A 25,867-nucleotide genomic window follows, 5' to 3' on the forward strand; every position below is an offset into this window, starting at 1 on the left:
TTACATGTATAAATATCACTCGCTTCATAGAATTCAATGTATTCTGCAGTGCTGACGAGTCATGTGATGACCCTTTACATGTATAAATATCACTCATTCTGCATATTAATCATTGCTCTTCACAATCACAAAAGTGACCGATTATGGTTTCAAAACGGCAAATTTCTCCATAAGGTGAGGAGTTTTGATCCTTGAAATTATTATTATTTTTTTTTTCATGCATTTATTAATTTTGTGGAATTTGATAATTTTCCACGGCACACTAGTGTTCTGTGGCACAGTGGTTGGGAAACACGGGCATAGATGATGCTGAAGTGCGTTTTGAATTACTGATATTTTTTTAGCCCCACACCCTCCAGCCCTATGAAGGGATTAGGGCATAGGGATGAGCCCTTCGGAATGGAACACACCCGATGTTAGATTAATCATGGTTCACCTATGTTAAGACAAAGTGTAATATTAGTGGCGTAAATGGCAGCTCAAATGACAACATCAGGTATATCAATAACATTTTATTGGTCTGTAAAACAAATATAGCACAAACCAGATCACAAGTGAACCTACATCATTGAAACAAACTGTCAAACATAGAAAAATCTAATGAGCAGAGTGACAAATAACAACCTAATGTAAACATTATAACAATGAGCAGTCATTTAACTTTCACACAGTCATGCATGAACTAGTAGGAACGCCCTGAGCTGTGTGACCCATATACAGCAGTGTATGTAAGGCAACAGAATGCTTTCCTATATTTCACCACATTACATCATAATGCAGACAACACTTTCAGCTGTTATTCAGCAGCTTCTGTACAAAGGCCAGTTTAAATGAGGAGTAGGGCTGATTAAATCAGCCCACTTTTAACACAGGACAGTGACGGTTTGTGCATGGGTCAACTGCACTTTGTAAGAAAATGTGGAAAATTCCAAAGCATTAAAATAATTTGTTTGCCTTTTAAAACATAAAATCAACAATCACAATCCACTTCTGAATGAGGGACAAAATGTTTTTTAGGTTAAGCACACGGAAATGCACGGATGTTGCACTTAAATAATTTAATAGGAAATGATTTCAATGAAAATGTGTTGGATTGACGCAAACATATACAGACAATTACGTTTAGTGGTCATTTCACATTATTAAAACCCATTTCATCTTGCACATCCCACCACAGTTAATCAGAATAACTTTATGAACCAATATGTAATTGTTGCTTTAGACAGCAATATTCTTTGACCAGTTTCAGCAAGTATTTGTCATATCTGATCTGGTCAGTTTTTACAATGTAACCCAATAAAGACATTTGGCTACGAAAAGAAAAAAACCAAACAGTGAAAGTTAACACGCACTTTGGTACTCTGGACATAATCCTAAAATTTCAAAAAAATGAAACATGACAAAATTAGCTCAAATTTTCATGTATGTTCATAAAAATCATTCAGTTTCCACAACAATTTTTGTGGAGTAAGAAAAACACAATGATGGACGAAGATTGTGGTTTGCTACAATAATTACACAAAGTTCTGTTACACAGGAGACACCAAATATGATGTGTCTCAATAAAGATGGTTATGCTGAAACCGTACCATAATACTAAGAAATATCCCAAAACCAAAAGACAAAGAAATGCATATATTTATGAAACTTCTGGAACCATAAAGTTTTTTTTGCAATGTTAGGTTCGTGCCAATTAAGCAAATTTCTGCCCAAACTCTCATGACTGAAACATGCAATAACGATTTATTATTCAAAAACAATTGTAAAGTACAACTGCAAGTACACATTATGCTATTATAAAGGCTGACATGTCCATACAGGAGGATTTTCATAACTGTATGAATGAGATCTGACATATTACGGTAATGCAAATTTGGGGAGACATGCTCTTGTCAATGCAAAAAAAATTGTAATAGTCCTTAACAGAGGCTTCATTTCCTTTAAGCAAAATATATTATTTCTCATTTCTTAGTCCTATTGGTTTTCTTTGTTCAATTTTAGCCTCAAATGTAAAAATGTCATATAACATATTCAACACTTGTGTTGGATTAAACAAACCTAACAACTCTTAAGATCCTTAGTTTTACCATACAATATTTTCACTTACAGAAGAAAGAGAATTAAATGGATCCCAAAAACCACGAAGAAACGATCATACAGATTTCAAGGCATCATCTAAAACCCAAACGAATGGAAGGAGCTAGTTTCAATAGCACAGTTCTGCAAACAAATGCAATTACATTTGAAACAAGGCTTCTCCAGCATCTGTATTTGGCCTCAATATAATAAAACATCAGCTTTTCAGTTTATTTGGTAGACGTGACACCATCCTGGATCAGGTGTTTCTGCTCCATTTCTGCTGACTGGATGAGAGTATTTCTCTGCATCTGCTTTGCTTTGTTATAAAGCAGAACGCCCACAAACACCATGACCGTCCCCATCGTCGACACAACGGTGATGGAGTTACTGAACACAATGACGCTCAGCCAGATGGACAGAGCGTGTTTCACTGTGCTCGCAACACTGCGCACAGAAAACAGAGGAGAACATCAGTTCTCATCATTCATACATAGTACAATAAGAGACCAACCAAGAACATGTCCGTGTCATGTTTCACCCTAAGATTTTTAAATAACGTGTTGCAGAAAGAGAGGAATATTTTTTGAGCACCCCATTAATAATATCAAATAAAATAAAGATAATATTTGTGATCATTAAAATGCTGTTAACCATTGATAAGACAATACAAAGTGTCTTAACAAGTCAGTACATTCCCATATCACAGAACAGAAGCATACAGTCCACAATAATCCATTTAGCAATGTATTCTCACAGGACCTGTTCTTGCATTTATCTGCACTGTTTTTCATTACATTGTCTGTCAGACGGGCACTGCCCACTGCTGACATGGCTGGTAAAAACATAAAGTTACATATACAGTAATTCAAGTGGGAATTGCTCCGACGGTAGGAAAAAAGCTACGTTAAATACGGAATATATGTACGGGTTATGAGGCATGTTTAATTGTGTTAAATTTGTATATAATATATCACACCAAGCGTGTTGAAACAACTGCCATAATATCAAATTCTGTCCAGACAGGTTGATCTTCATTGCTGTATTACAGTTAATGGCTTCATTTACTTAATGTAAAACATACGGTTTTCTGACCCAGAGACCCCATCTATATAGAAAAATGCTATACTTTTATTGCCAACACTGTATACCAACTTTAACAATATAATAACAAACCATATATTTATGAAGCTATACAACACATTAACCAATATAAAGAATTGTGTTGTTATATTTTTACTGAATTTTCAATCTGTTTATTTATGACCAAGTTCCCCTTGCATTAAGTTCATGGACCGCCGTTTGAAAACGTTGGTAAAGGGGATGAAGTTCTCACCTGAATGTGACAGGGGAGATGCGGCCCATGAGTGCATACGCAGTGACGCTCTGTAAGTGGAACAGGGTGCCATCAAACAATAGTAGCAACACAACATCCTGAGACAGCTTGAAGTTTTGCTCACTCTTCCCAAGCCCAGGAATGTCCTATAAAACAGTAACATCAACATGACCTCATCAGTATAGCTGCACATCCAATTCATTCAGATTACAATTACAGCTGCCTCAATTAACCAAACATGAAAATTGTCGTTTACACACTTAAAAAAATGAAAACTATTTCATGAAAATTGAGGAAAACTTTTCCACTTAATTACATTTGTCCTCATTTGAATTATGTTGAGGCTACTACATTTGTACAGTTTTTGTAACATTTCATATGGCAAGAGTAACGGTCTTTGTGCTTGCAGTCTCTGCAATAGGAGATCATTTCTTGCAGATGAGTTTTAAAGGTTGCATTTCGACCAGGCATGCAGAGTCCTTAAACTCCAAAAAAAACAAACCACAGCGACAATTATCAATGCTTTACTCTGCCGCTATAATGCAGTGCATTTTATTTGGGGGCCTCTCGCAGTAAATACTGATATATGCTATTAATTGCGGTTATACCATGGCTTATTTGAAAACTCAATTCTGATTGGCTGGAACGCATGGGTTAAAACCGGTTAATGCACAGGTAGTTCCAGTCAGTTTTAATCGCAGTTCTACATTAATGCGTTTACTCTGCTGTCCCCCGTAATGAGACATTGCGATTTATGCCTTGGTTCAAACTATCTCTGAACAAGAATATAGTCTCAGATCTGGAATTAACCATCACATCACAAAACAACATCATCATGTCATGCAGTGCCATCTTTAAATCAACTGTGAAGCACTACAGGAAACACGGAAGAGACACCAGTGTGCATAAGCCCCGTATTATGGGGAACAAAGTAATTAGGAATGCACCTGCACTTTCCTCTTACACACCCATGATACTTATAAGGAAAATATGGTTTGACATTCAGCTATTTTGCACTGAGGGGAGAGAAGGAAACCGGACCTTTAAAATGTGTCATAGAGGTGTGAATCTTCACTGGCCTCACGATTCAAATACAATTCAAAGGGTAACGATTCGATTATAAAACGATTCTTGATGCATCACAATGCATCTTGTCCTCCAATTTCTGTTTTCATTTTCTTCAAAATGAATTTATTCTGTTTTTTTCCCCCTGTCAGCTTTTTATTTAACAGCGGTTTTAAAATCAGAATGAGTCACATTAAAAAAAACTGGCCTTTTACATTCAGTATGAGCTGAAGATTAAATAAACGGTTCTATAGTTCAGTATATTAGAGTATCACAATGTTTCAGATTCTTTCTTTATAACCTTATGAAAACACCTTTTAATAGTATTGAATAATTTTTTAAAAGTTGCTGGTCCAGGATAAGAGAAATATTTGCCTCTATGAGAGTGCAGCTGTCAGCTTCTCTCCTCACATGCACAGGTGACAGTAAAGTGCTTTCAATGGCGCAGTTGTTGCTTCAGAAGTTTATCAAGCATCTTGTATGCACTGTTCCAACTGTTTGCTCAGAGAGTAGAAGATTGCACGACCCCGTTGCAAACACTACGATGGATTTCAAACCCTTATCATCAGGTGTGCGAACTGCCAAGCGAGTGACTGGCAATAAGAACAACACAATGAAATGGAGCACGCAAGATGGGAGAATGCTTTGGGAAAAAAAATATAAAAAATTAAAACATCATTCACGTCACCCGAACTGCTGCCTCATCATTATATTCTGCTGTTCGCGATGGACCGCTGAATTGATTTCCCACCCCACCCCTAGTGATAAACATCATGTACTATTGGCCACCGTTTGATCATGCATTGCTGACTGAAGCGCTGAATGAACACGGTTTTATATAATGCAGCCTTTTGTGGTTTAGTAATCACACAAGGCCATGTTGTGATTTCATTCTTCATTCAATTAATAGTGCAGCCTTAATGGATGGAAGTCTGCAGGTTTAGTGTGGTTTGGATGGTTTTCCGCTCATCATGTACAATAAGTAACACTTTAATAAAGGTCAAGTTAGCAATGCCTGTTTTTCCTCAGTGAGACAATGAAAAAGAATATGAATTAAATATATTCTTAGGGGTACCAACCCTTCTACATTATGGCTTATTTCTGGAATGAGTTTGTACAGTATGGGTGGACTTAAAAAAACTAAATAAATTATAATTATTCAAACAGCTTTTTACTGAATTAATTCAAACAGATTTTCTCTTATCGCACTATATATATCTGTGTCTGATTTAGTATAGGCAGAACTCTAGATCTAAAGATCTGTAGATATAATTGTAACCATTATTCCTCCAGTCTAAATTTGCACTGCAAAAATCAATGACAGGTGTATCTAATCAATGCTGGCATGTGACTGTGTGCAAGTGTTGAAGTGTTAATCCACTTTGTGTCGGGTGATTTAAAATCGTTTAACGCACACCTAGCCATGTATTATCCCTTACTTCATTTGATTGATTAATCGGCATATCATGTGATTAATTTCATTACCAATTTGTATCTATTTACAGCCCTAATATTTACAGTATGTAAAAAGATGCACTCATATTTTCGAGACGGATTTAAAATCACCGTGTGCGCAAGGATCCAGAGGCGCTCCTAACTGTAAGACTGACTATACTACGAGTAAAGTCAATACAACTTATAAAGTCAAGTATAAGCGAACAATCAGGGACACTATTGACAACATAAAAACTTTGCAGTCACAAGCAATAATAAAGCAGAGACAATATTTATTTTTCCAGACAGTAAATCATGCGAAAATAATCTGGGATCCAACAGTAAAGCCTAAGGGTATTTTGAGAGGGCATTTAAATATTAGAAGCCTGTATCCAAAATGTGATGAAATTAGAATTCTGCTAATTGGTTCCAATCTTGATTATTTGTGCATAGGTGAAACATGGATGCATGATAAAATCCCCACCTCAATGATAGATGTGCCTGGATATAAGTGCTATAGAAAGGATAGGGTTACTGGTAGAGGAGGAGGAGTTCTGGTTTACATTAAAGACTCCTTTAAGACCAAGGAAGTCCAATTAGATGAATCTTTATCAATTGAAAGTCTGTGTGTAAATGTGGTTCTATCCTCACGCATGATGTTTAACATCCTTGTGGTGTATAATCCACCATCTAGTTGCCTACAAACTTATCAAAATTTAGAAAAAAATTTCTCAAATCTTTTAAACTGAACAGTGAGGTGCTTATTTACGGAGATACCAATGTTAATTGGTTAAATAAATCCAGTAGGAAACAACTGAGAGAACTAACATCAAAACAGGATTTTCATCAATTTGTAAATGGACCCCACTCGCCTGACAAAAACAAAGACAGCAATAGATTTAGCTTTCTCAAATAAGCCGGAAAGAGTCTTAAAAACATACAATCTGGTGTCTGGCTTATCAGATCATAACATGATATTAATTTCCAGAAAACTCTCAAAAGCGTCTAAATGAATATAAAAATGACAAAAAGGCAACCAAGTTAATAATTCCCTGCAAGGATCTTATTAAATTTGAGAATAAGTTAGCAAACACTAATTGGGATGATGTCTCACAACATAGTCAAGTGAACGAGTGTTGCGAAATATTTACTTCCACAATGAGTAACAATTTAAGTTCCTAAAACATTGTAAAAGGCCACAAAGAAAAGTACAGCTTCCATGGGTAAGTGATGCAGTACGACAGTTAATTCAAAAAAGAGATTTTGCTCTAAAAACCTATCTTAAAACCAGATATGACTCAGATCTGATGTTATTTAAATCAAGTAGTAAAAGAATTGCGCAACTCAAAAGCAAACTATTATATGAAAATTCTAACGGAAGCTAAAGGAAACTGTAAAGCAATGAGGAAACAAATAAACAGTCTAATTAAACCTAATGCAAATACAAATAACTCATATGAACTAAAATGTGAAGGAAAAAACATATCAGATCCTGTCCAAGTTGCTAATGTTTTTAATACATTTTTCATTAAATCCGTACAAGATCTTGCTTCTAATTTTTTAGATGGCAAGCCCAATAGTAGAAACTTAAACATATTGTCATCAGCAAATGAGAATTCCTTTAAAATTAGAGAAGTGGATCAGGCAGTGGTATTGAAAGCTATTTCAGACCTGAATACCAATTTATCCCAAGACAACTACAACATTGACGCAACTTTCCTCAAAAAACATGCTCAAATTATCATTCAACCTTTGACCCACATTATAAATGTCTCTATTAAGACTGGAATATTTCCAGATGCTTGGGAAAAAAGCACTGGTTAAACCAATCTTTAAGTCCGGGAATACCACAGACTTTAGTAACTATCGACCAATAAGTCTAGTTCCGGTAATGTCAAAAATACTAGAAAAAATAGTTTCAGAACAGAACCATTCACAGAACTCAATATTTAGAAACACATCAGTATATACACCCTCAACAGTATGGTTTCAGACAGAACCATTCCACTGAATCAGCCATCTGCGCATTATTGGACAAAGTTGTGCAGCGCTTGATAAAGGAAACATCGTGGGTGCACTATTCCTGGACTTAAAGAGGGCATTTGATACAGTAAACCATAGCCATCTGATCTCAAAACTGTCATTCTATAACACGTCACACCAGGCATTATCATGGTTCCAGTCATACTTACAGGGCCAAGAACAATGTGTAGTTATTGATCATGTAAAATCTGCCCCATGTAAAATTAAGACCGGAATCCCTCAGGGAACAATACTAGGGCCTATTCTCTTCAGCCTGTATGTGAACGAGCTGCCTGAAGTGAGTCCTGAAGTTGGTCTTCAGATGCATGCCGATGACACTGAAGTTTATGTGTCCGGCAAAAGCCCTGCTGTTATCGGCAGTACACTGACCAAAAGTCTTGAGAAAGTGTTTAATTGGCTAAACAAATCCTGTTTAACACTTAATCTGAGGAAAACTAAATCTATGTGTTTTTCTATAACAAGAACTCGGACAATAAATGCCCTTAACATTAAAATGAATGGTGAACTCATCGATCAGGTAGAACAAGAAAAATATTTAGGAGTGATTTTAGATTCACAGCTAAATTTGAAAAGTCATATTAAAAACATTTCAAGAAAAATGAAGGCCAGTATGAACTGTTTCAGAATGATCGGGAGCAGTCTAACATTTGAATGTGCTCATGTCTTTCTGAACACTATGATCCTGTCCCACCTGTCGTACTGCACCACTGTTTGGTCTCAGACCAGCCAAACTACCCTAAAGCCCATTGAGAGACTTTATAACCATGCTCTAAACATTTTAGATAAAAAGTCCATTCGATTCCATCACTGTTATATTTTAAGTAAACATAAAATCTTACATTTTGTTAATCTTAGACACATAAAGTTGTTTTTTAAATGTTTGACTGGACTTGCACCTGAGCCACTTTGTACATTTGTGAACAGGCTGGAATCCTCCAGATCAACAAGAGCTGCTAAATGTGGAGACTGTAAAGTTCCATTTTGTAGAACATCTTTTGCCCAAAATGTTTTTCTGTGAAAGGAGCCAATCTATGGAACTGGCTTCCTACAAATATAAAGACTTTAACTAAACTGTCCACCTTCAAAAAACTAACAAAAGCCTGGTTCATACAGCAGCAGCAGCAGCGTGATCATGCCATATGAAATGTATAGCTGTGTGTATGTGAGGTGTGCATCTGTGGGAGTTCGAGTGAATGTGTTTATTTACTAAACTTTTATTGGTGCTAACTGGTTTCTGGACATTTTATTGTATTCACTGTAAATTTGTATTCCTTTATTATCTTAACTGTTAAAAGCCTTTCTAGGGACAGGTGTTGCGAATTAGCCACGGCTATAAACACTGTGATACAGGCATCGGATTGTTCTTTATGTAATAATCTGTGTTTTATTTTTGTATCTGTCCATATTCAAATAAACAACAAATAAATATGACACATAACTCAAAGGAGCAACAAACAACATCAGTGCATTTACAGTTTTTACTCATGCAACTTGCATGCTTGCAGATGTACATCTGGTTCAATGCAAATGGATTAATTGAACTTACAAATGTATTTTTATTGCACACAATGACACAGAGCTGTGAAAAAATATTTGAGAATTGTTGTATATTAACTTCATTTTAAGTCAATACATTTGAACAACTAACCTTGTACACCTGAAAAGCTTTAGCAAAGTCAACGTAATGGAAAATGTCCCGCACACTATTCTGGCTTGCAAAGAGTCTCAAAATATATTAAGCAAATGCCTGATGAAGGTCAAGTGAGTGAAACGTTGCTTAATACATTTCGATACTCTTTGCAAGCCAGAATAGTGTGCGGGACATTTTCCATTTCAAGTAATAAAATTTAACAGAGCAAAGAGTCGATATATATATAGATATACATCTTCCTTTAAAGATGAAGAGTGTAATGAAAGGTTATGTAGTAACTTTAAGAAAATCAAATCAGGCATTGAGGCCATGCTTATCATAATACAGTGAATATACGGCACTGTGTACATATGAAATCTCAGACGTTGTGCTCATGTGGATTGATTTGTAAATGTAAAATATGATGCAGTGACTGACCATGAGGAAGACCCAGGTGGGAATGAGCATGATGACTGCAGCAGCACTGGTGAAGAACTGAAGCTCTGGAGGACTAAAACACACGCAGGACTGTGATATCCCATTTATACATGACAGATTATTTGAAGTTAACATACACCAACTTGTAATACTTCTAAAAGAGTCTCTCAGGTTCAATACAAGTTAAAGGGATGGTTCACCCAAAAATAAAAATCATTTACTTACTAACACTTTTGTGTTACTTTGGAACACAAATAGAGATGTTCGGTAGACTGAACTATCCCTTTAAGCACTATAGAGAGTGCGGTCATGTCACGGTTCAGGACAATATTGTAACTCTTGGTATGTTCAATGTGACATTGATATCACTAGAGCTCACAAGTGCTTTTTCTTTGTCTTCTGCTCTCACTATGAGAAAAAGGCAACTGTAATCCAGTCACACGATTGATTGGAAAAGTTGTGTATGTACGGAAACATACTAGATCAAATGTACAGCACTCACCTGAATTTATATTTGTCCCCACTCAACAGTTTCTTAGAAAACACGTTCTGCAAGCTAAAACAAAAGGTTATTGTGTCTTTTAAAGTAATCATTGTAAGAAAAGCTCTAGGAAGGTTGTATATTATTGAGGTGTAAAAGCAGTACCAGTCCATGATGTTGGTGGAGAGGGCTGCAGAGAAGCCCAGCATGTTGAAACTGATTTCAGTGGCTGTACAGAGAGCTAGACCAGCCATTACAGGAAGCAGAGACATATTCACCCAGAAACCTGCAACACAACATACACCATTAATAGAAAAGGACTTATACTGCTCTGAAAGGCAAAATAGTACATTTAGACTCCGGTCTCTCCTTCAATTTTTTGCTCCTTTTATTAAGTCTGAGTGCTTAGAAAAGTAATAGCACACCTATCCTCAACAAAGAGTATGATTTGAGGTTTCATTCATGCCTTTGGCTACAGTATTGTGGAGTAGTAATCTGACAGAAGTGATTCGATATTTAGATATTTTCACAATAGTGTTGTATTTTTAGTAACAAGCTTCAATTTCCAGCGAGTAGCGCTGTAGCGTCGCAAACTGCTTCACTTGTCACACTGTATTGTGAACACAGTTTTCCTCCCCTTTTGGAATTTGAAATGCCCAATGCGCTTGAAGTCGTTGTGGTGTCGTAATGACTCTCGTCAATCCGGGTGGCATAGGATGAATCTCAGTTGCCTCTGCATCTGAGACCGTCAATCCGCGCATCTTATCACGTGACCTGAGTGCGTTGCCATGGAGACGTAGCGCATGTGGAGCCTTTCACGCTATTCTCCGCAGCATCCACGCACAACTCACCACACGCCCCACCGAGAGAGAGAATCACATTATAGCGACCACGAGGAGGTTACCCCATGTGACTCTACCCTCCCTAGCAACCGGGCCAATTTGGTTGCTTAGGAGACCTGACTGGGGTCACTCAGCACACCCTGGATTCAACCTCATGACTCCAGGGGTGATAGTCAGCGTCAATACTCACTGAGATACCCAGATCCCCCCAACCCCGCACAGCCTTAAAGGGACTGTGTCTTCTTTTTTGTTCAATATATTTACTGTATTGCTGCTGTTTATCACTACATATAAATTCAGTTATATAAAATAGGGTGTTTTCTAGATTATTAGTGTTAATTAAGTATACATTTATGTTCAATTTAATGTTATCACCCTATTTTTTAACCCTTTGCAAACACCACTACAAAGAATAAACATTGTGAATGTGCACCTGTATATTCTCCCAGTATGAGTCGTGACATGATTACAGTGAAGATGGGCGCAGAACTCTTCACCGTCTCAGCGAAAGACACTGCTATATTCTTCAGGCTGACTAAACCCAACACCACAGTCGTAAACCTGACATTAAACACAACAAACAGTCAAATAAAGCTTACCAGTCAATCAAGTTTTGGCTCTAGTTTAGAATAGTAAACAAATACAAAAGTTGTTTTGGGGTGTGTTCAAACTTGGCAGGTTCAGTTAGATTAAAACGAACTCTGGTGCGACTGCGCTGTTAGTGCGGTTCATTTGAACAAGTGTGAATAACTTTGGTGCGCACTAAACAAGCAAACAGAAAATGCCTAAAAAGTGGGTCTCGGTCTGCTCCCAAACGAACTCTGGTACGGTTCGATTGATATATGAATGCAACATGGACCAAAGATGTCTAAATGGACCAAAAACAGGAAGTAATTTGCCTAATACTGACCTCAAGCATATATGGTTCTTCTCATTATAGGAGCTATGTTGCCCATTATAGTGCGGTACTGGCGTCGGAACCGCCCGTCAGCCGTCCTTGCAGCATATCTTCGTTCGTGTGTGCAACGGAGGAAATCCTGGCGCTGTTTTGACTCTTTTACCCATTGTATAGCTCTTCGTTTGTTCTCAGCTGGTAAAAACACCACCATATATACATCCAACGAGCGAACTTTGCCAGAATTCTTTTGGATGTCTGGCAAGTTCCTTCAAAAAATATATGTCATAAAAGCTGTCCAATCAGGTCGTGACTTTTCCCTGATGTCTTTGGTTTTGTACTAGGTTAGGTTCAGTGTTAAAAATGCCAGTGAGAACGCTAAACGAGCCAGGACGAAATTTATCATTGTTTTTTTCATTTTCTTTATTGAAGCTGACTATCACACCTGGAGTCACGAGTTTAAATCCAGGGCGTGCTGAGTGACTCCAGCCAGGTCTCCTAAGCAACCAAATTGGCCTGATTGCTAGGAAGGGTAGAGTTGGTGGTGATTACTGGTTCTCGCTCTCAATGGGGCGTGTGGTGAGTTGTGTGTGGATCGTGGAGAGTAGCATGAGCCTCCACATGCTGCGAGTCTCCACGGTGACATACACAACGAGTCACGTGATAAGATGCACGGATTGATGGTCTCAGAAGCGGAGGCAACTGCGGCATGTCCTCCACCACCCGGATTGAGGTGAGTAACCGCGCTACCCCGAGGACTTACTAAGTAGTGGGAAATGGGCATTCCAAATTGGGAGAAAAAAAAATATAAAACAAATTCTGGTAGAACGTATGCTCAATAATAATATAATTTTTTTTATTAATATAAAATAATAGAAATAAATGTGCATTCACACCACCATCTCATTAGAGAATCATTGTTGATTACAAATGAAAAGTGAGATGCAATCTCATATCTTATTACTCTTCAATGATTAAAACATGGAATATTACACCATTTAATTTAGAGACTAAATGCCCACCTGGGTCAAATCCACATAATTCACACACATTGTTTAAGTCTTGTGTCTATACTTTTGAAACAGTGAGTATTTGAATGTTTACAGATTATTGACCCCATTGACTTCCATTGTAAATGTCTCATAGGAACACACTTTTGTGATTTTTGTAAAGAACTGAAGAGCTGAAATAGATTTTTGTGGTAATCAATATTGTCACAAATTCTGCTGCTTAAATATCCTTGTATTGAACCCAAAATATCCTTTAATACAGTTATATTATATTATACATGGATAACAAATAATGCATCAGTGCATACACACCTCATCAGTCCCACGAACAGCATGATCATGAGGAAGTTGGGGGGATATTCAGTGCGGGATTTGTGCTGGAACAGCGGGCAAGGCACAAACATTTTAACAGAGCCGATGACAGTAGTGGTCAGCATCTGAATGGCACCTGTGTGCGAGGATTGAACAAGTTAATGTCCACAGAATATTTGCAAACAAACGTGTGAATTTTAAAAGGCACAATGTGGTTCTAAAAAAAGGGCAAAACTTTTTACAGATGCCAACCAGGCAAATTCCAAAAAGAAAAAAAAAAAAAGTGTCCAGCTCACATTTTACGCAAACTGCCACCCCCCCAAATATATTATATACAATATATTATATATAATATATTATATATAATTCTATTATCTATAGGAATGGTATATTAAAAGAACATTTTCCAATAAGACAAGGAAGCCTATTTTCATTCAGGGTAGGCGCAGGGGGAAACATAAAGGTTCACGTCTGTACACATCTGTCCTGCTAGCTTGCATGCTAAAGTGCATGTTATGCATATGCGTGTTGCAAAATGGATCGCTTCGTAGTGTCTACAATACAAATGTCTACAGGAGATGAGGCAGATTCTGGGCCAAGCAAAAAAAAAAATGGAGGAAGTACGTTCACGTATATTTAATTTGGGATTTTCGTGGACCGGTCCCGATGATGCAACGCACACCAGAGTGTGTTATTTGCGAAGAGGTGCTAACAAATTATAATATGAGACCCTGTAAGCTCCGGCATCACACTGAGGACAAGCTCTAGTCTGGTGGCCAACACACTGGAATTTTTTGACAGAAAGCTGAAAGAATTGCAAACACAAAAGAGTAATCTTCAGACTTTTAACTCTTTTAATATTAAGGCGACTGAAGCATCATATCGCTTTGCTTTATGTATAGGACTGAGTTTCCCCATCTCTCTCGAAAGGCTATGAAAGTCCTCATCCCCTTCACCGATCACCTGTGTGCATCAAAAAGTCAGACTCGTTGTTCCAACTGATGTTGGGGTGATGGAAATGATGAGGCAAAATCAGCAATCAGATCATTTTCTTTTCATTTTTCTTTTGCCTATATGGAAGTGATTGTTATGCATTTGATACTGTGACAAAGCGCTGTCCATCTAGCTGATGTTGTTTGATGTTGATGTTGATGTTTTTAAAGTTGAATTGGCTTTAGTAGCCTAAAATCTCCAAAATAGCTCTTATTCAATTGAGATAACATTAGTAGCCTGTGGCTGTTAATGAACATGTTTCCAGTTTAGTTATTTGACCGTTTTCAAGTTCTCTAGGGGGAGGCTCACTTTCACCCAATTTGAAAACCCCTGGTCTAAAGGCTTGACATAATTTTCTGGAACTTTTCCATTTTGCTTAAAGGCACAGTTAGTGTAGGTAAGTAACTTCTGACCCACTGGAATTGTGATAGTCAATTAAAGTGAAACAATCGGTCTGTAAACAATTGTTGAAAAAAAGTAGATCACTAAACGACTTGCCAAAACTATACAGTTTGCTAATATGAAATCTGTGGTGTGGTTAAAAAAAGTTTGAATGACTTCAACCTAAGTGTATGCAAACTTCTGGCTTCAAAGAAGTATCTGCTTATTTAAATCCAAACAGCAATTTTTTTTTGCCAGGCAGTGTATATTCCTCAACACTGAAAACAATGCAAGGCTCCCAAAGTCACAGAAAACATGGAAATATCAGGGAATTTGACATTTTTGTGATTTCCTAGACAAATATAAACTTAAAAAGTCTGACATTTCTATAAAGACTCCACGTTTTCTAGTTGTTCTCAGCTCAACGATGAGAACCATATTTTATCCAGTCCAATCACAAACAAATGGAAAAGTCATGGAAATTCTTAATATCAAGTTGTCTTTCCTACTTTTGATTTTATGGGCGAAATATAACCCAGACATATTCTTGCCATGATTTGTCAGATTCACCATAATACATCGATAAAGTGGAGGCCAAATACATAAATATGTTTGCCATGTCATTTCCATTACTGTATTGCCCTGGATTTGTTTGATCAACACCGTTAACAATGATCTGATTAAATGAGTGTGACACTTCTCAGAAACGTACCCAGCATGCTCGGCTCCCCCTCCAGCAGAGAGAGGATGTATTTGTTCAGGAAGAGTGTACAGAAACTGAAGAAGTACCACAGCACCAGGTAGACCAGAGCCCGGGAGCTCCACACACCCGAGTAATCTTCGATCACTGTCGTCTCTGTGATGGTGATCTTCAGCACGGGCTCACCGGGCATACTCTCGCTTCGAGAAAACGTCACCCTCTCCTGCCGTGTCCAGAAGCTGGGGAAAGGCCAGAACGGATTGGATTTCCCGGAGCGACCGTTGCCAGTCATGGTGCAGGAAGGGGGTGGCACCACCAACCATGCAGCGGGGCAAACTCCAGGGGTAATAAACCAGTGAACGACTTTGGAGTTTACTCCATACTACAGTACAGTGCAGGCCCACATGGTAAAAAGTTCAGTTAGTTCAGATTGAAGCACATCTGTAAATAAAAGAATACGTTTTGTGTTTAATAGAAGAAAATAAAAATTCATGTCAGATAATCAATTCTGAGGTGCCAGTCAAAAGCAGTCATCAGCGTGCAAAGCCGTCATCAAATATACAATCGTTTTAAGTTTTTAACATTTGCAAACTGATATTTTTGTTATTTCATAGTTTTGAAGTCATTCTTTTATTCTACAGTGTGGCAAATAGTAATAATGAAGAATGTGTCAAAGGTTGGTGTACCTGAACGGTTGTGTAAATGTTATGAAACATAATATTAGAATACAAAAGTGTGAGGATAGATTATACTCCAGCATACATGTATAGACCAAAAATATATTTAATACATTATTTTAACCAACTGAAGTCAAGGTGATATATATATAGATATAGATATATAGGCCACGTGAAGAACAGATTATAGAAATAAACATCAGAACAGAGAAAAACGAGATTGTTTACACTTCATACTGATGCATGCAAGATATCTGAATGTACATACAAGAGATAAACTGGCTACCATACATTCTAACACCTGTCCATGGCAACAGTATCATATCTATTATTGTATGCATGAAAGTATGAAAATAAAGCAATACTCAACCAAGTGTTCATGTTCGCTCCGACGGAATAAACAGGCACACTTTCACGTGCTTTCACAGGGTTTGAGTGACATCAGGCTGAAATTTAGATGTAATACGTGTCACACATGTAGACTTATTATTGAATCACATGAGTTGTTGACACGTCTTCGGTGCAGTACATAAACAATAAACGCGTACTCTGATGTTCCTTTAAGCTCTTTGTTTCTTTTCCTGGTGTTTAAGCAGTTTCATCTGAAGCATACGCTGCGTAAATGTGCGCGTATATGAAATAATGTTCAGTTCAGAGACGTAAAACACATATGTTTTTGCCCGTGCAAGTAAATCAAAATGGAAATAGCGGATGTTTGAACAATACACAACAGCGACAGCCCTTTTTTTATCCGTACAGCCATGACGTCAATTTGTAGGCGAACCCGGAAGTCTAATTCGCCATCGGTTCCCTCTGGATTTTCTATGGGTTTTTATTATGGGGTTTTTGAATTTATGAGTAAAATTAGGTCTTTGTTAAACATTATTTGACGATACGTGAATATGTTGTTCTACAACATCAATTAACCACAGGCATACCTCAAACGTGAATTTTGAAGCCGAAATTAATTACGCACTTTAAAAACAAAACAAACAGAAGCTTCAAAATTCATGTTGAGGTATGAAAGTGTGTCAATTGTGTTGTAAAACAAAATTACACTATAAAGATTCAGAAAGGAAGATTCAAGGCTTGTAAAAATTCACATTCTTTTTGGCATCATTGTTTGTATTACTCCTAATTTCTATTTTTAAGTACATTTTGATTTATGTGATGAGCACGTACATTTATGAATAAAAACAATCCTTAAATCAGATATACGTTTATAATATACCATGCTCAATATTACAATCAAATTAAAATAAAACAGCAATGTTCTCCTCATTAAAAAAGTCCTAAAGCCATGAATTGTAATTTTGAAACAAATGTTATTGATATGGCCCTGCGATGGACTGGCGACCTGTCCAGGGTGTCCCCCGCCTTTCGCCCAATGTTAGCTGGGATAGGCTCCAGCCCCCCGCGACCCTGTACACAGGATAAGCGGTTGACGATGGATGGATGGATGGATGTTATTGATATGACTAGTGCAACGTTACTAAGGTTACTGATATGACTAGTGTCTTAATTTTAATGCGAGTAATTATTATAAATTTTATATTTATAAGTCAGTATGTGTGTGCGTAATTTCACCCTTCTTTGGACTCTTTTTTTTCCCAGCACATGTCAGCCTGTAAACCAGTCATAATGCGATTCAAGCTTTGCAAAATGGGGCAGTTAAAAATACTTCAAAAACATAAGTAAACCTTATCATTCATGAATATTTCAAATGCCATGACTGTTTGATAGTTTATGGTGCTATGTGTTAGCTGTTATGCTTGAGATGAACAGTTTAATATATTCAGATGCAATGTGTTGGATATTTGTTATGTGTAAACCCTGCAATTTTGTTTTATAATATGAGGTTTCTATTCCAATTGAGCTTGCTGTAGGGGCTGCACAATGTTAGCCAATCATAACAATGGGCATTTAAGGAGGTGCTTAGGCCAAAACCGAGTGTTTCAGACAGAGGCCGAAAAGCAGGGTGGAAAATGATCATATTCTGTCTGTTCTGTGTTGGTGTGTGTTTCTGTGTTTCCCCTCTCTCTCCCTCTTGTGTTTTGCAGGTGCCATGTGGAGAACATCAGCTCTGTTGCCAGGATGACTAATTGTTTCTACACCCAGCTCGTCACCAGCAGCACCTCCCTCAATTACCAGCTCCTATATAAAAAAAATGTGTGGTTTCCTTTGTTGTTCTGTCTTAATTAGATTGTTTTACTGTGTTGCAACTCTGTTAGCTTGTTCTGGTCAGTTTCAGTTGGTCTAGATTCTGTTTTGTTTTTGGTTGATTATTCTTTTCTGTGGTGAGAGTTTTGATTTATATTTTGTATTTTATTTGTTTATTTAAATAAAAGCCCTATTCTGCCTTCCTGCATTTGGGTCCATCTCTCAGCACCACGTACCTTGACCCATATATAGTAATATATGGGTCAAGGTACGTGGTCAATAGTAACATTGTGACTGTGCAAAAAAACGTTTATAACATTAGCATTGGACCTCTGGGAAGATATTAAAATGATAAAAAATAGCACTTTATGACCCCTTTAAATGACCCCTTTAAGTGGGAGTCCTGGAGGCAGTGGAGGGACAGGATATGGTGAAATTCCTGGATGGGTTCTTACTGAATCTGCTTGACATAACATGCCATAAACTGTAAATCGAGCAAGCTCACAGGGTTCTGGCTCCACGATCCGCTGTGGGAGACAATTCTGGCCAAATTTCTGAGATCATCCGATAACATCTTTTTTTGCATAAGGCGAGGAGTAAAAAAAGGCTTTCTTGAAAGAACCACAGCATTTTCTTGTTTCCAGACTTTGCAAATTCTACAAGAAGAACCGGGATAAATGCAAGAAACTTTTACATCAACAGAAGGTCGCTTTTGCATTGATATTCCCGGCCAAATTGAGAATAGTAAAACATTTACATGCCCACAGCAAGCGATATCCTTCATAAAGTCAATGGAGTGAGTGAATCGTGTTGTTGTACTCAGGTTGCAGCGGACCGACTCACTGAACATTCACTTGACTGTTTGAAGATTCTGCCTGAGCCGCTGGCACCCCTCATGATATAATATTGGGAGGAGACTTTAATCTTTTGATGGACTCAATCCTTGATCATAATGTAGCAAAAATGTGCAAGCCCCCTAGGACAACACTGATGCTTCACAGGATGTGTAAAATCTTGGTCTTACAGATATTTGTAGACTTTGAACCTATCTGGTATGGACTATACATTTATTTAATCAGTCCATAAGATTTATTCTAGAATTGATTTTTTATTATTATAAGTCCCTCATTTCATCTGTTGTTGATTGCTCAATTGGAAACATTTATTCTCAGATCACGTCCTAGTGTGTTTGGAGGTGTTGCCACATATGAAGGGTGGGATGTCATTTGGTTGGCATTTTGGTGTATCCCTTTTGTAAAATCCTAAATTCCAGCAAGTGTTAAGGGCTGAAATCAGTTTTATGTGAAGACCAACTGGTCCTCTGTGTCCTCTGTGGGCGTGGTTTGGGGGGCACTTGGGGTGGTTCTTGGGAGATGGATTATGCAGTGTGCCTCAGGATAGAGTTAATTGGCCTAAATCCGAAGCTTTGGCTCTGACAGCGTACTGCCCAGTAATTACTTTTCAGCCGGGCACCTTCCAGTGGCCCAAACAGGGCATTAAGTATTTGGATATTTTATTCCCAGCAAATTTGTGCGATTTTTTTGTTTGTTAATTTTGACCCTTTAATAAAGAGATTTTTGAGCGATGTGAGCAGGTGGACATTTATATATGATTGGGAAGGTTAATGTTATTAAAATGAATTGTATTCCAAAATTGAACTACCTGATACAATCTCTCCCTGTAGATGTCCCCCTCTCTTATTTCAAGCAATTTGATAGCATAGTGAAGTCCTAAATTTGGAATGGTAAGTGTCCCAGATTGCATTTCATTAAGTTGCATAGGTTGATTGACAAAGGTGGGCTAGGCCTACACAAGATTTTGTTTTATTATTATGCATTCGGGCTCAGACATTTGGCTCATTGGTCGCTTCCACCTGAGAGAGCCCCTCCCTGGCTTCGTATTGAACGTGAAGTTCTTGCCCCTATTCCGCCATTGGAAAGCCTTTCTATCAAACTAAATGGAGAAGTTAAGTTACTCCCCATTATCTCACATTTGCATTCGGTATGGACAAAAGTGTGTTTAATTCAGACATTTATTCAAATTAAGCTTCGAGCATAAGGCTGAACTCAAAACTATGTATTAATAAGTCCCCTTTCTGTCATTGTGGATTGTGAGGGAGGTTAATATGCTCAGTGACCTACATGAGAGTAGAATGTTGAGACAATATGGTACAGCGGTTTGGGATTCCCAGATCTATGTTCTTTAGGTATTTACAGCTACGCCACCTGCTCTGTACTATTTTTGGCAGTAGCATACACCCCCCTAAAGCAGCAGATACTCTGGGAGTGGGGATTACTGCTTTTGGAAAAGGTCATGAGTCATCAGTGTATTACTCCCTGTTAATTCAGTGTCTGGGGATGGAGCTTTAACTTCTGTCAAGAGATTATTGGAGAAACTTGGTATTGGAGGAGGGGGTGTGGGCTAGGATTCTAAAAAAACATCAAGTTTGCATCTAGAGATGTAAGGGTGCGTCTTATGCATGATCTGAAAGACATACCCACCTGCTGGCAATGCCAATCAGAAGACGGAGACACAACCCATGTTTTTTGGTGGTGTGTTAAGATTCAAGAATTTTGGTTGAAGGTTAAGAGTTTTATGTGGGACATATTGGGCACTTAAATGTAATTTTGCCCCAGACTATATAGGGGATAAACACGTAAAAAACTGGGTCCTAACTGTCACGATCCCCTGTTGTCTGCCCCGTGTTTCACTTGTCAACTGTTGTAAACTACACTTCCCATAATTCCCTGCCCTCATCACTGCCCATGAGCCTTCCACGGCTCCGCCTCCAGAGCCTTCCAGGGCTCCGTCTCCAGAGCCTTCTACGGCGCCGCCTCCCGAGCCTTCCACGACTCCGCCTTCCACGGCTCCACCTGCTGAGCCTCCCACGGCTCCGCCTCCAGAGCCTTCCACGGCTCTGCCTTCCACGACTCCCAGACCTCCTGAACCTGTCCTGTGGCCGACTCCCAGGCCTCCAGACCCAGACCCTACCCTGTGGCCGGCTCCCAGGCCTCCTGAACCTGTCCTTGCCCTGTGGACGACACTCAGGCCTCCTGACTCAGTCCCTGTCCTGTGGCCACCTCCCAGGCCTCCTGACCCAGTCCCTGTCCTGTGGCTACCTCCCAGGCCTCCTGACCCAGTCCCCGTCTTTTGGCCCCCTTGGACTGCCTGCTTGCCCTTTGTGCCCCCCTTGGACTGTCTGTTTGCCCCTTGTGCCCCCCTTGGACTGTCTGTTTGCCCCTTGTGCCCCTTTGGACTGTCTGTTTTCCCCTTGTGCCCTCCTTGGACTATTTCGTTTTTGTGGGCATCTGGAAGCCGCTCCTTTGAGGGGGGTTATGTCACGATCCCCTGTTGTCTGCCCTGTGTTTCACTTGTCAACTGTTGTAAACTACACTTCCCATAATTCCCTGCCCTCATCACTGCCCATGCACTTCATTGGTCTCACCTGCATGTCGTTTAGTCATCATTGTGCTTGTATATTTAAACCCTGTTTGTTCTCCAGTCATTGTTGGTTGTTGAATGTAGATGTTTGAATGTTATCTTTGCCCTCCGGGGTTGTTTTCTCCAGCCTGTGTACTACTTGGATGTTTTTTTCATGTGTTTGTTTTGTTTTCCCATCGTGGATGTTTCATTTGTTCCAGTCTTGTTTGTCCTATTATTTCAATAAAACCGCATTTAGATCCTCACCCCTCATCTTCCTTCGTCTGCCTTCGTAACACTAACAGTGTTATTATCGGCAGACAAATTGTTCTAAGACAGGGGTGCCCAATACATCGATCGCAATCTACCAGTCGATCACAAAGACAATGCTGGTAGATCACACAAAATTTAAATGTACTTTCGTTAAATTTTAATAAAAATAAATATAATGTCTTTCCTTCTTTTAGTTTCTGTCTGACTTGCACTTGACGAGTAAATATTGACCAGGCGAGGTTTTGTTTATTCAGTTGCCATGACAACTAGGTACGCGCCTTCCAAGGACTTCTGAGAACAGAGCGCGAAATTGTCTGATTCCATTCAGTTTTGCATAATCTGGGCAGTAGCATCGCAATTTCGTGCTCTGTTCTCAGTCTTTGGAAGGCGTGTATGCGCAAACCTAGTTGTCATGGCAACTGAATAAACAAAACATCGCCTGGTCAATATTTACTCATCATCAGAATAAGGTAAATGCCCTGGCTATTGTAATTGTGCTGTAGGTGTTTTGGGTTTAGTTTTAAAACTGAATGATATCAACATTGAACATTATTATATATTTTTTTATTAATTAGAAGATGAATTCCATGTAGGGATACATGCAGTAGTCCCAACAAGCATTTTCTTATTTTAAATGAAACTGTGTTTTTTTAGTTGGCAGATCTTATTGAGTTGGTCATTTAAAAGTAGATCATCACGCAAAAAAGTGTGGGCACCCCTGTTCTAAGAGGATAAAAGTCAGCTGAAGCGGCCTCATTTGATAGGAAATGGGGCAGCTATTTGGCCTTCTTATAGGGCTCTCTGAGAGAGAAGTATAATTTTAAATGTGTTCACAAAGAACCCATGCATGATCTTGTTCACAAGAAAAACATAATCATTCACATTTTAGACACTTGTTAATGTTTTGATTAGTAATTAATTAGTAGTTATTTTAAATTAGCCAAAGTTAGTTAATAGTTCTCAATGAGGCAGATCAATTGCAGGAATTATTGATTACCTAAAAATGCTGTCATCAGTTCATAATTACTTACTGATGGGATAATCATATTTCCATATTAGTTAATAGTACCTAAAGCACTACCTCCAGCACTACCACACTGAGCACAGGTGCCCCCCAAGTCTGTGTGCTCTGTCCGCTGCTCTTCAAACTGCCAAGTTCAGCTCCCACCACATCATCAAGTTTGTGGAAGACACAACTATAGTTGGCCTCATCAGCAACAATGATGAAACACTCTACAGAGAGGAAGGGACACAATTAATTGAATGGTGTGATGCTAACAACCTGACAAAGGAGGTTGTGACTGAATTCAGGAGAAACTCTGTTGACCACCTCCCACTGACCATCAACGGCGCGACTGTAGAGAAAGTCAGCAGCACTAAATTCCTGGTGCATCATAACAAGTCTGTGAAAAGGGTCCATTAGGCTTTAAAATAAGGCTGGATATCCAGTCAGTTAAATGTTACTCACAGTATTTATACAGTTCTCATCTCAGCCTATTTGTCGTTGCTGTTCAGGAAAAGAAAAGCATTGACATTTGTTGTACCAAGGGAGGTACGTCGGTTCTCCAGAGCATGGCCAGATGCACTGAAAGCAGACTCACAACTAACACTGGAGACTGAAGTACAGAATCTTCTGTGCGAGAGTTGAAATCTTTGGGAAGAGGTGTTTAATGTTTTTCCATACACCTACCATATCTCTGTCATTATCATGCATGAGAATTTATTAAATTTAAGTAGACATTCAACTCATCAACTGTAATGTCCCGGTCATCCACAGCCCCACACTGGCTGAATTTCACAGACGAACCAGCCACTTCAGTGCCTCCTGTGGCTGTGATGGTAATATCTGAAACTGGAGGGTCTGTAATGGGGCTTTTCCACTGCACAGTACAACTCATCTCGACTCGACTCTGATCGCATTTTGGGGGTATTCCACTGTGTATAGTATCTGCTAACTGGTACTTTTTTTAGTACCACCTCAGTCGAGGTTCCAAGCGCGCCATGTCAATACTAAATGTGACGTAAAACCCTGCAGATCACTGATTGGTCAGAGAGAATTGTCACTACCAGTGTCACTGGATTTGTGACATGGGACATCAAACAGCTAGTTTTTAATTTAGCAACAGCTATAGCAGTATCATTTGTTCATGTCACTTTTGAATTGTAAAAAGAAATGGCTGTGCGCAAATCCATGCCATGGTCAATAAACGAGGTGCAGATGTTCCTCTCGTTAGCGACGAACGAAATTATGCAAAACGAAAAAGTCTTTCAGGAAAATATCTCAGCTGTTGGCTGCACACGGCTACCACCAGACCTACCAACAGTGTAGGGAAAAGTAAAAAAAGTTCAAGTTTATTTATAAAGCACACTTAAAAACAACAAATGTTGTAAACAAATTGCTGCACAATAAATAAAAAAAAGAAAAAAAAAGAAACATTAATACCAGAATTAGATAGAACTTCCAAAATGTTCAAAAGAACAAACTAATAAAACATTGTAAAACCTACACATAAAACTCCTATAATTCTCAAACAACATTATAGGCTAAAGAGAAAAAATGTCTTCAATCTAGTTTTAAATATAGGCAATGAGGAAGAAGACCTAACAACAAATGGGATTGCATTCCACAACCTGGGGGCCGATCAACTTTTTCCACTTTTTCAAACAGGAACGAGGAGCAGAGAGGAGTAACAGATTTGATGATCGAAAAGACCTGTAGGTGCAGAATGTTGTTGAAGTAAATCAGCAATGTACTGAGGGGCTAAACCATGCAAGGCCTAATAAACATACAGCAGAACCTTGAATTTAAATCTGTAGCTAACTGGAAGCCAATGTAGGGAAGCTTACCCATTATAAGTCTAGCTGCTGAATTTTGGACTACTTGCAGACGTGAAAAAGAAGATTGAGACAGACCCACATATAAGCCGTTGCAGTTGTCCAGCCAGGATGTATTAAGAGCATGTATCCTTATTTCCAAGTCCTTCTGTGAGAGAAACTGTTTTAATTTAGCAATGGACCGTAGATGAAAAAATCTTCCTTTAACATTCCACCATTGCGAGCTTAGTGTTCCAGCAAGTCTTACATTCCTGTTTGAGGGTGCGTGTCAGTTGGAGCAGCAAACCAGAATGCTTATAAATTGAATCAGTGACTTGTGAATTGAATCAGTGACTTGACTAATCAGTGCACTGATTAATACATGTTCTCACAGGCTGTAATTAATCTTCCTCCTCCTTATCACCTCCCTTCTTAAAAGTGTGTTTCAGCACAATGTTAAGAATGTGAACATTACAGCTTCTGCGTGTACAACTGTTGAGAGCCCCCTGCACATTAGCACCTTTATCACTAACAAACACATCTTTGTCTATTTCAGCCTGTGACAGTATGAAATTATGCAACTGTTTAACAGTTCCGTTTTTATGTTTGCGACTGCCTTTGAGTCAAATGGGAAAGCACAAGTGCATATTACCCCACACTGAATGTCCAGTTTTCATCTATGAAGTGGAGAGTGATGTATGTGTAGATAACCTTTCGAAATTAATCAGTCCACATGTCAGTGGAAACTTCACAAGCAAATATCTGAGCAATAGCCTGCTTGACTTTGGGTAAAAGCTCTGCTCTCAAGCTAACGCACCTCTCCAAAGGGGCCCTAGAAACAGTGACGCCCAAGTGAAGATCTTTCACATCACAATGGCTGTGCATAA

The 25,867-nt window shown here is 38.6% G+C and overlaps 1 protein-coding gene across 1 annotated transcript; it reads right to left on the reverse strand.

Moving 5' to 3' along the window:
* Window positions 1-505: 505 nt before the first annotated feature.
* On the reverse strand, window positions 506-17,056 carry LOC127620643 (solute carrier family 35 member E2A-like). The gene is made up of 9 exons (XM_052093849.1): window positions 16,684-17,056; window positions 15,649-16,077; window positions 13,563-13,698; window positions 11,779-11,906; window positions 10,669-10,789; window positions 10,525-10,578; window positions 10,023-10,095; window positions 3,413-3,558; window positions 506-2,523 (listed from the first exon to the last, which is right to left on the reverse strand). Exons 2-9 carry the CDS (start codon window positions 15,926-15,928, stop codon window positions 2,307-2,309), a joined length of 1,155 nt encoding a protein of 384 aa, XP_051949809.1. The 5' UTR covers window positions 15,929-16,077; window positions 16,684-17,056; the 3' UTR covers window positions 506-2,306.
* Window positions 17,057-25,867: the final 8,811 nt, after the last annotated feature.

Source organism: Xyrauchen texanus, chromosome 27 (assembly GCF_025860055.1).
Source record: "Xyrauchen texanus isolate HMW12.3.18 chromosome 27, RBS_HiC_50CHRs, whole genome shotgun sequence".
Taxonomy (NCBI): domain Eukaryota; kingdom Metazoa; phylum Chordata; class Actinopteri; order Cypriniformes; family Catostomidae; genus Xyrauchen; species Xyrauchen texanus.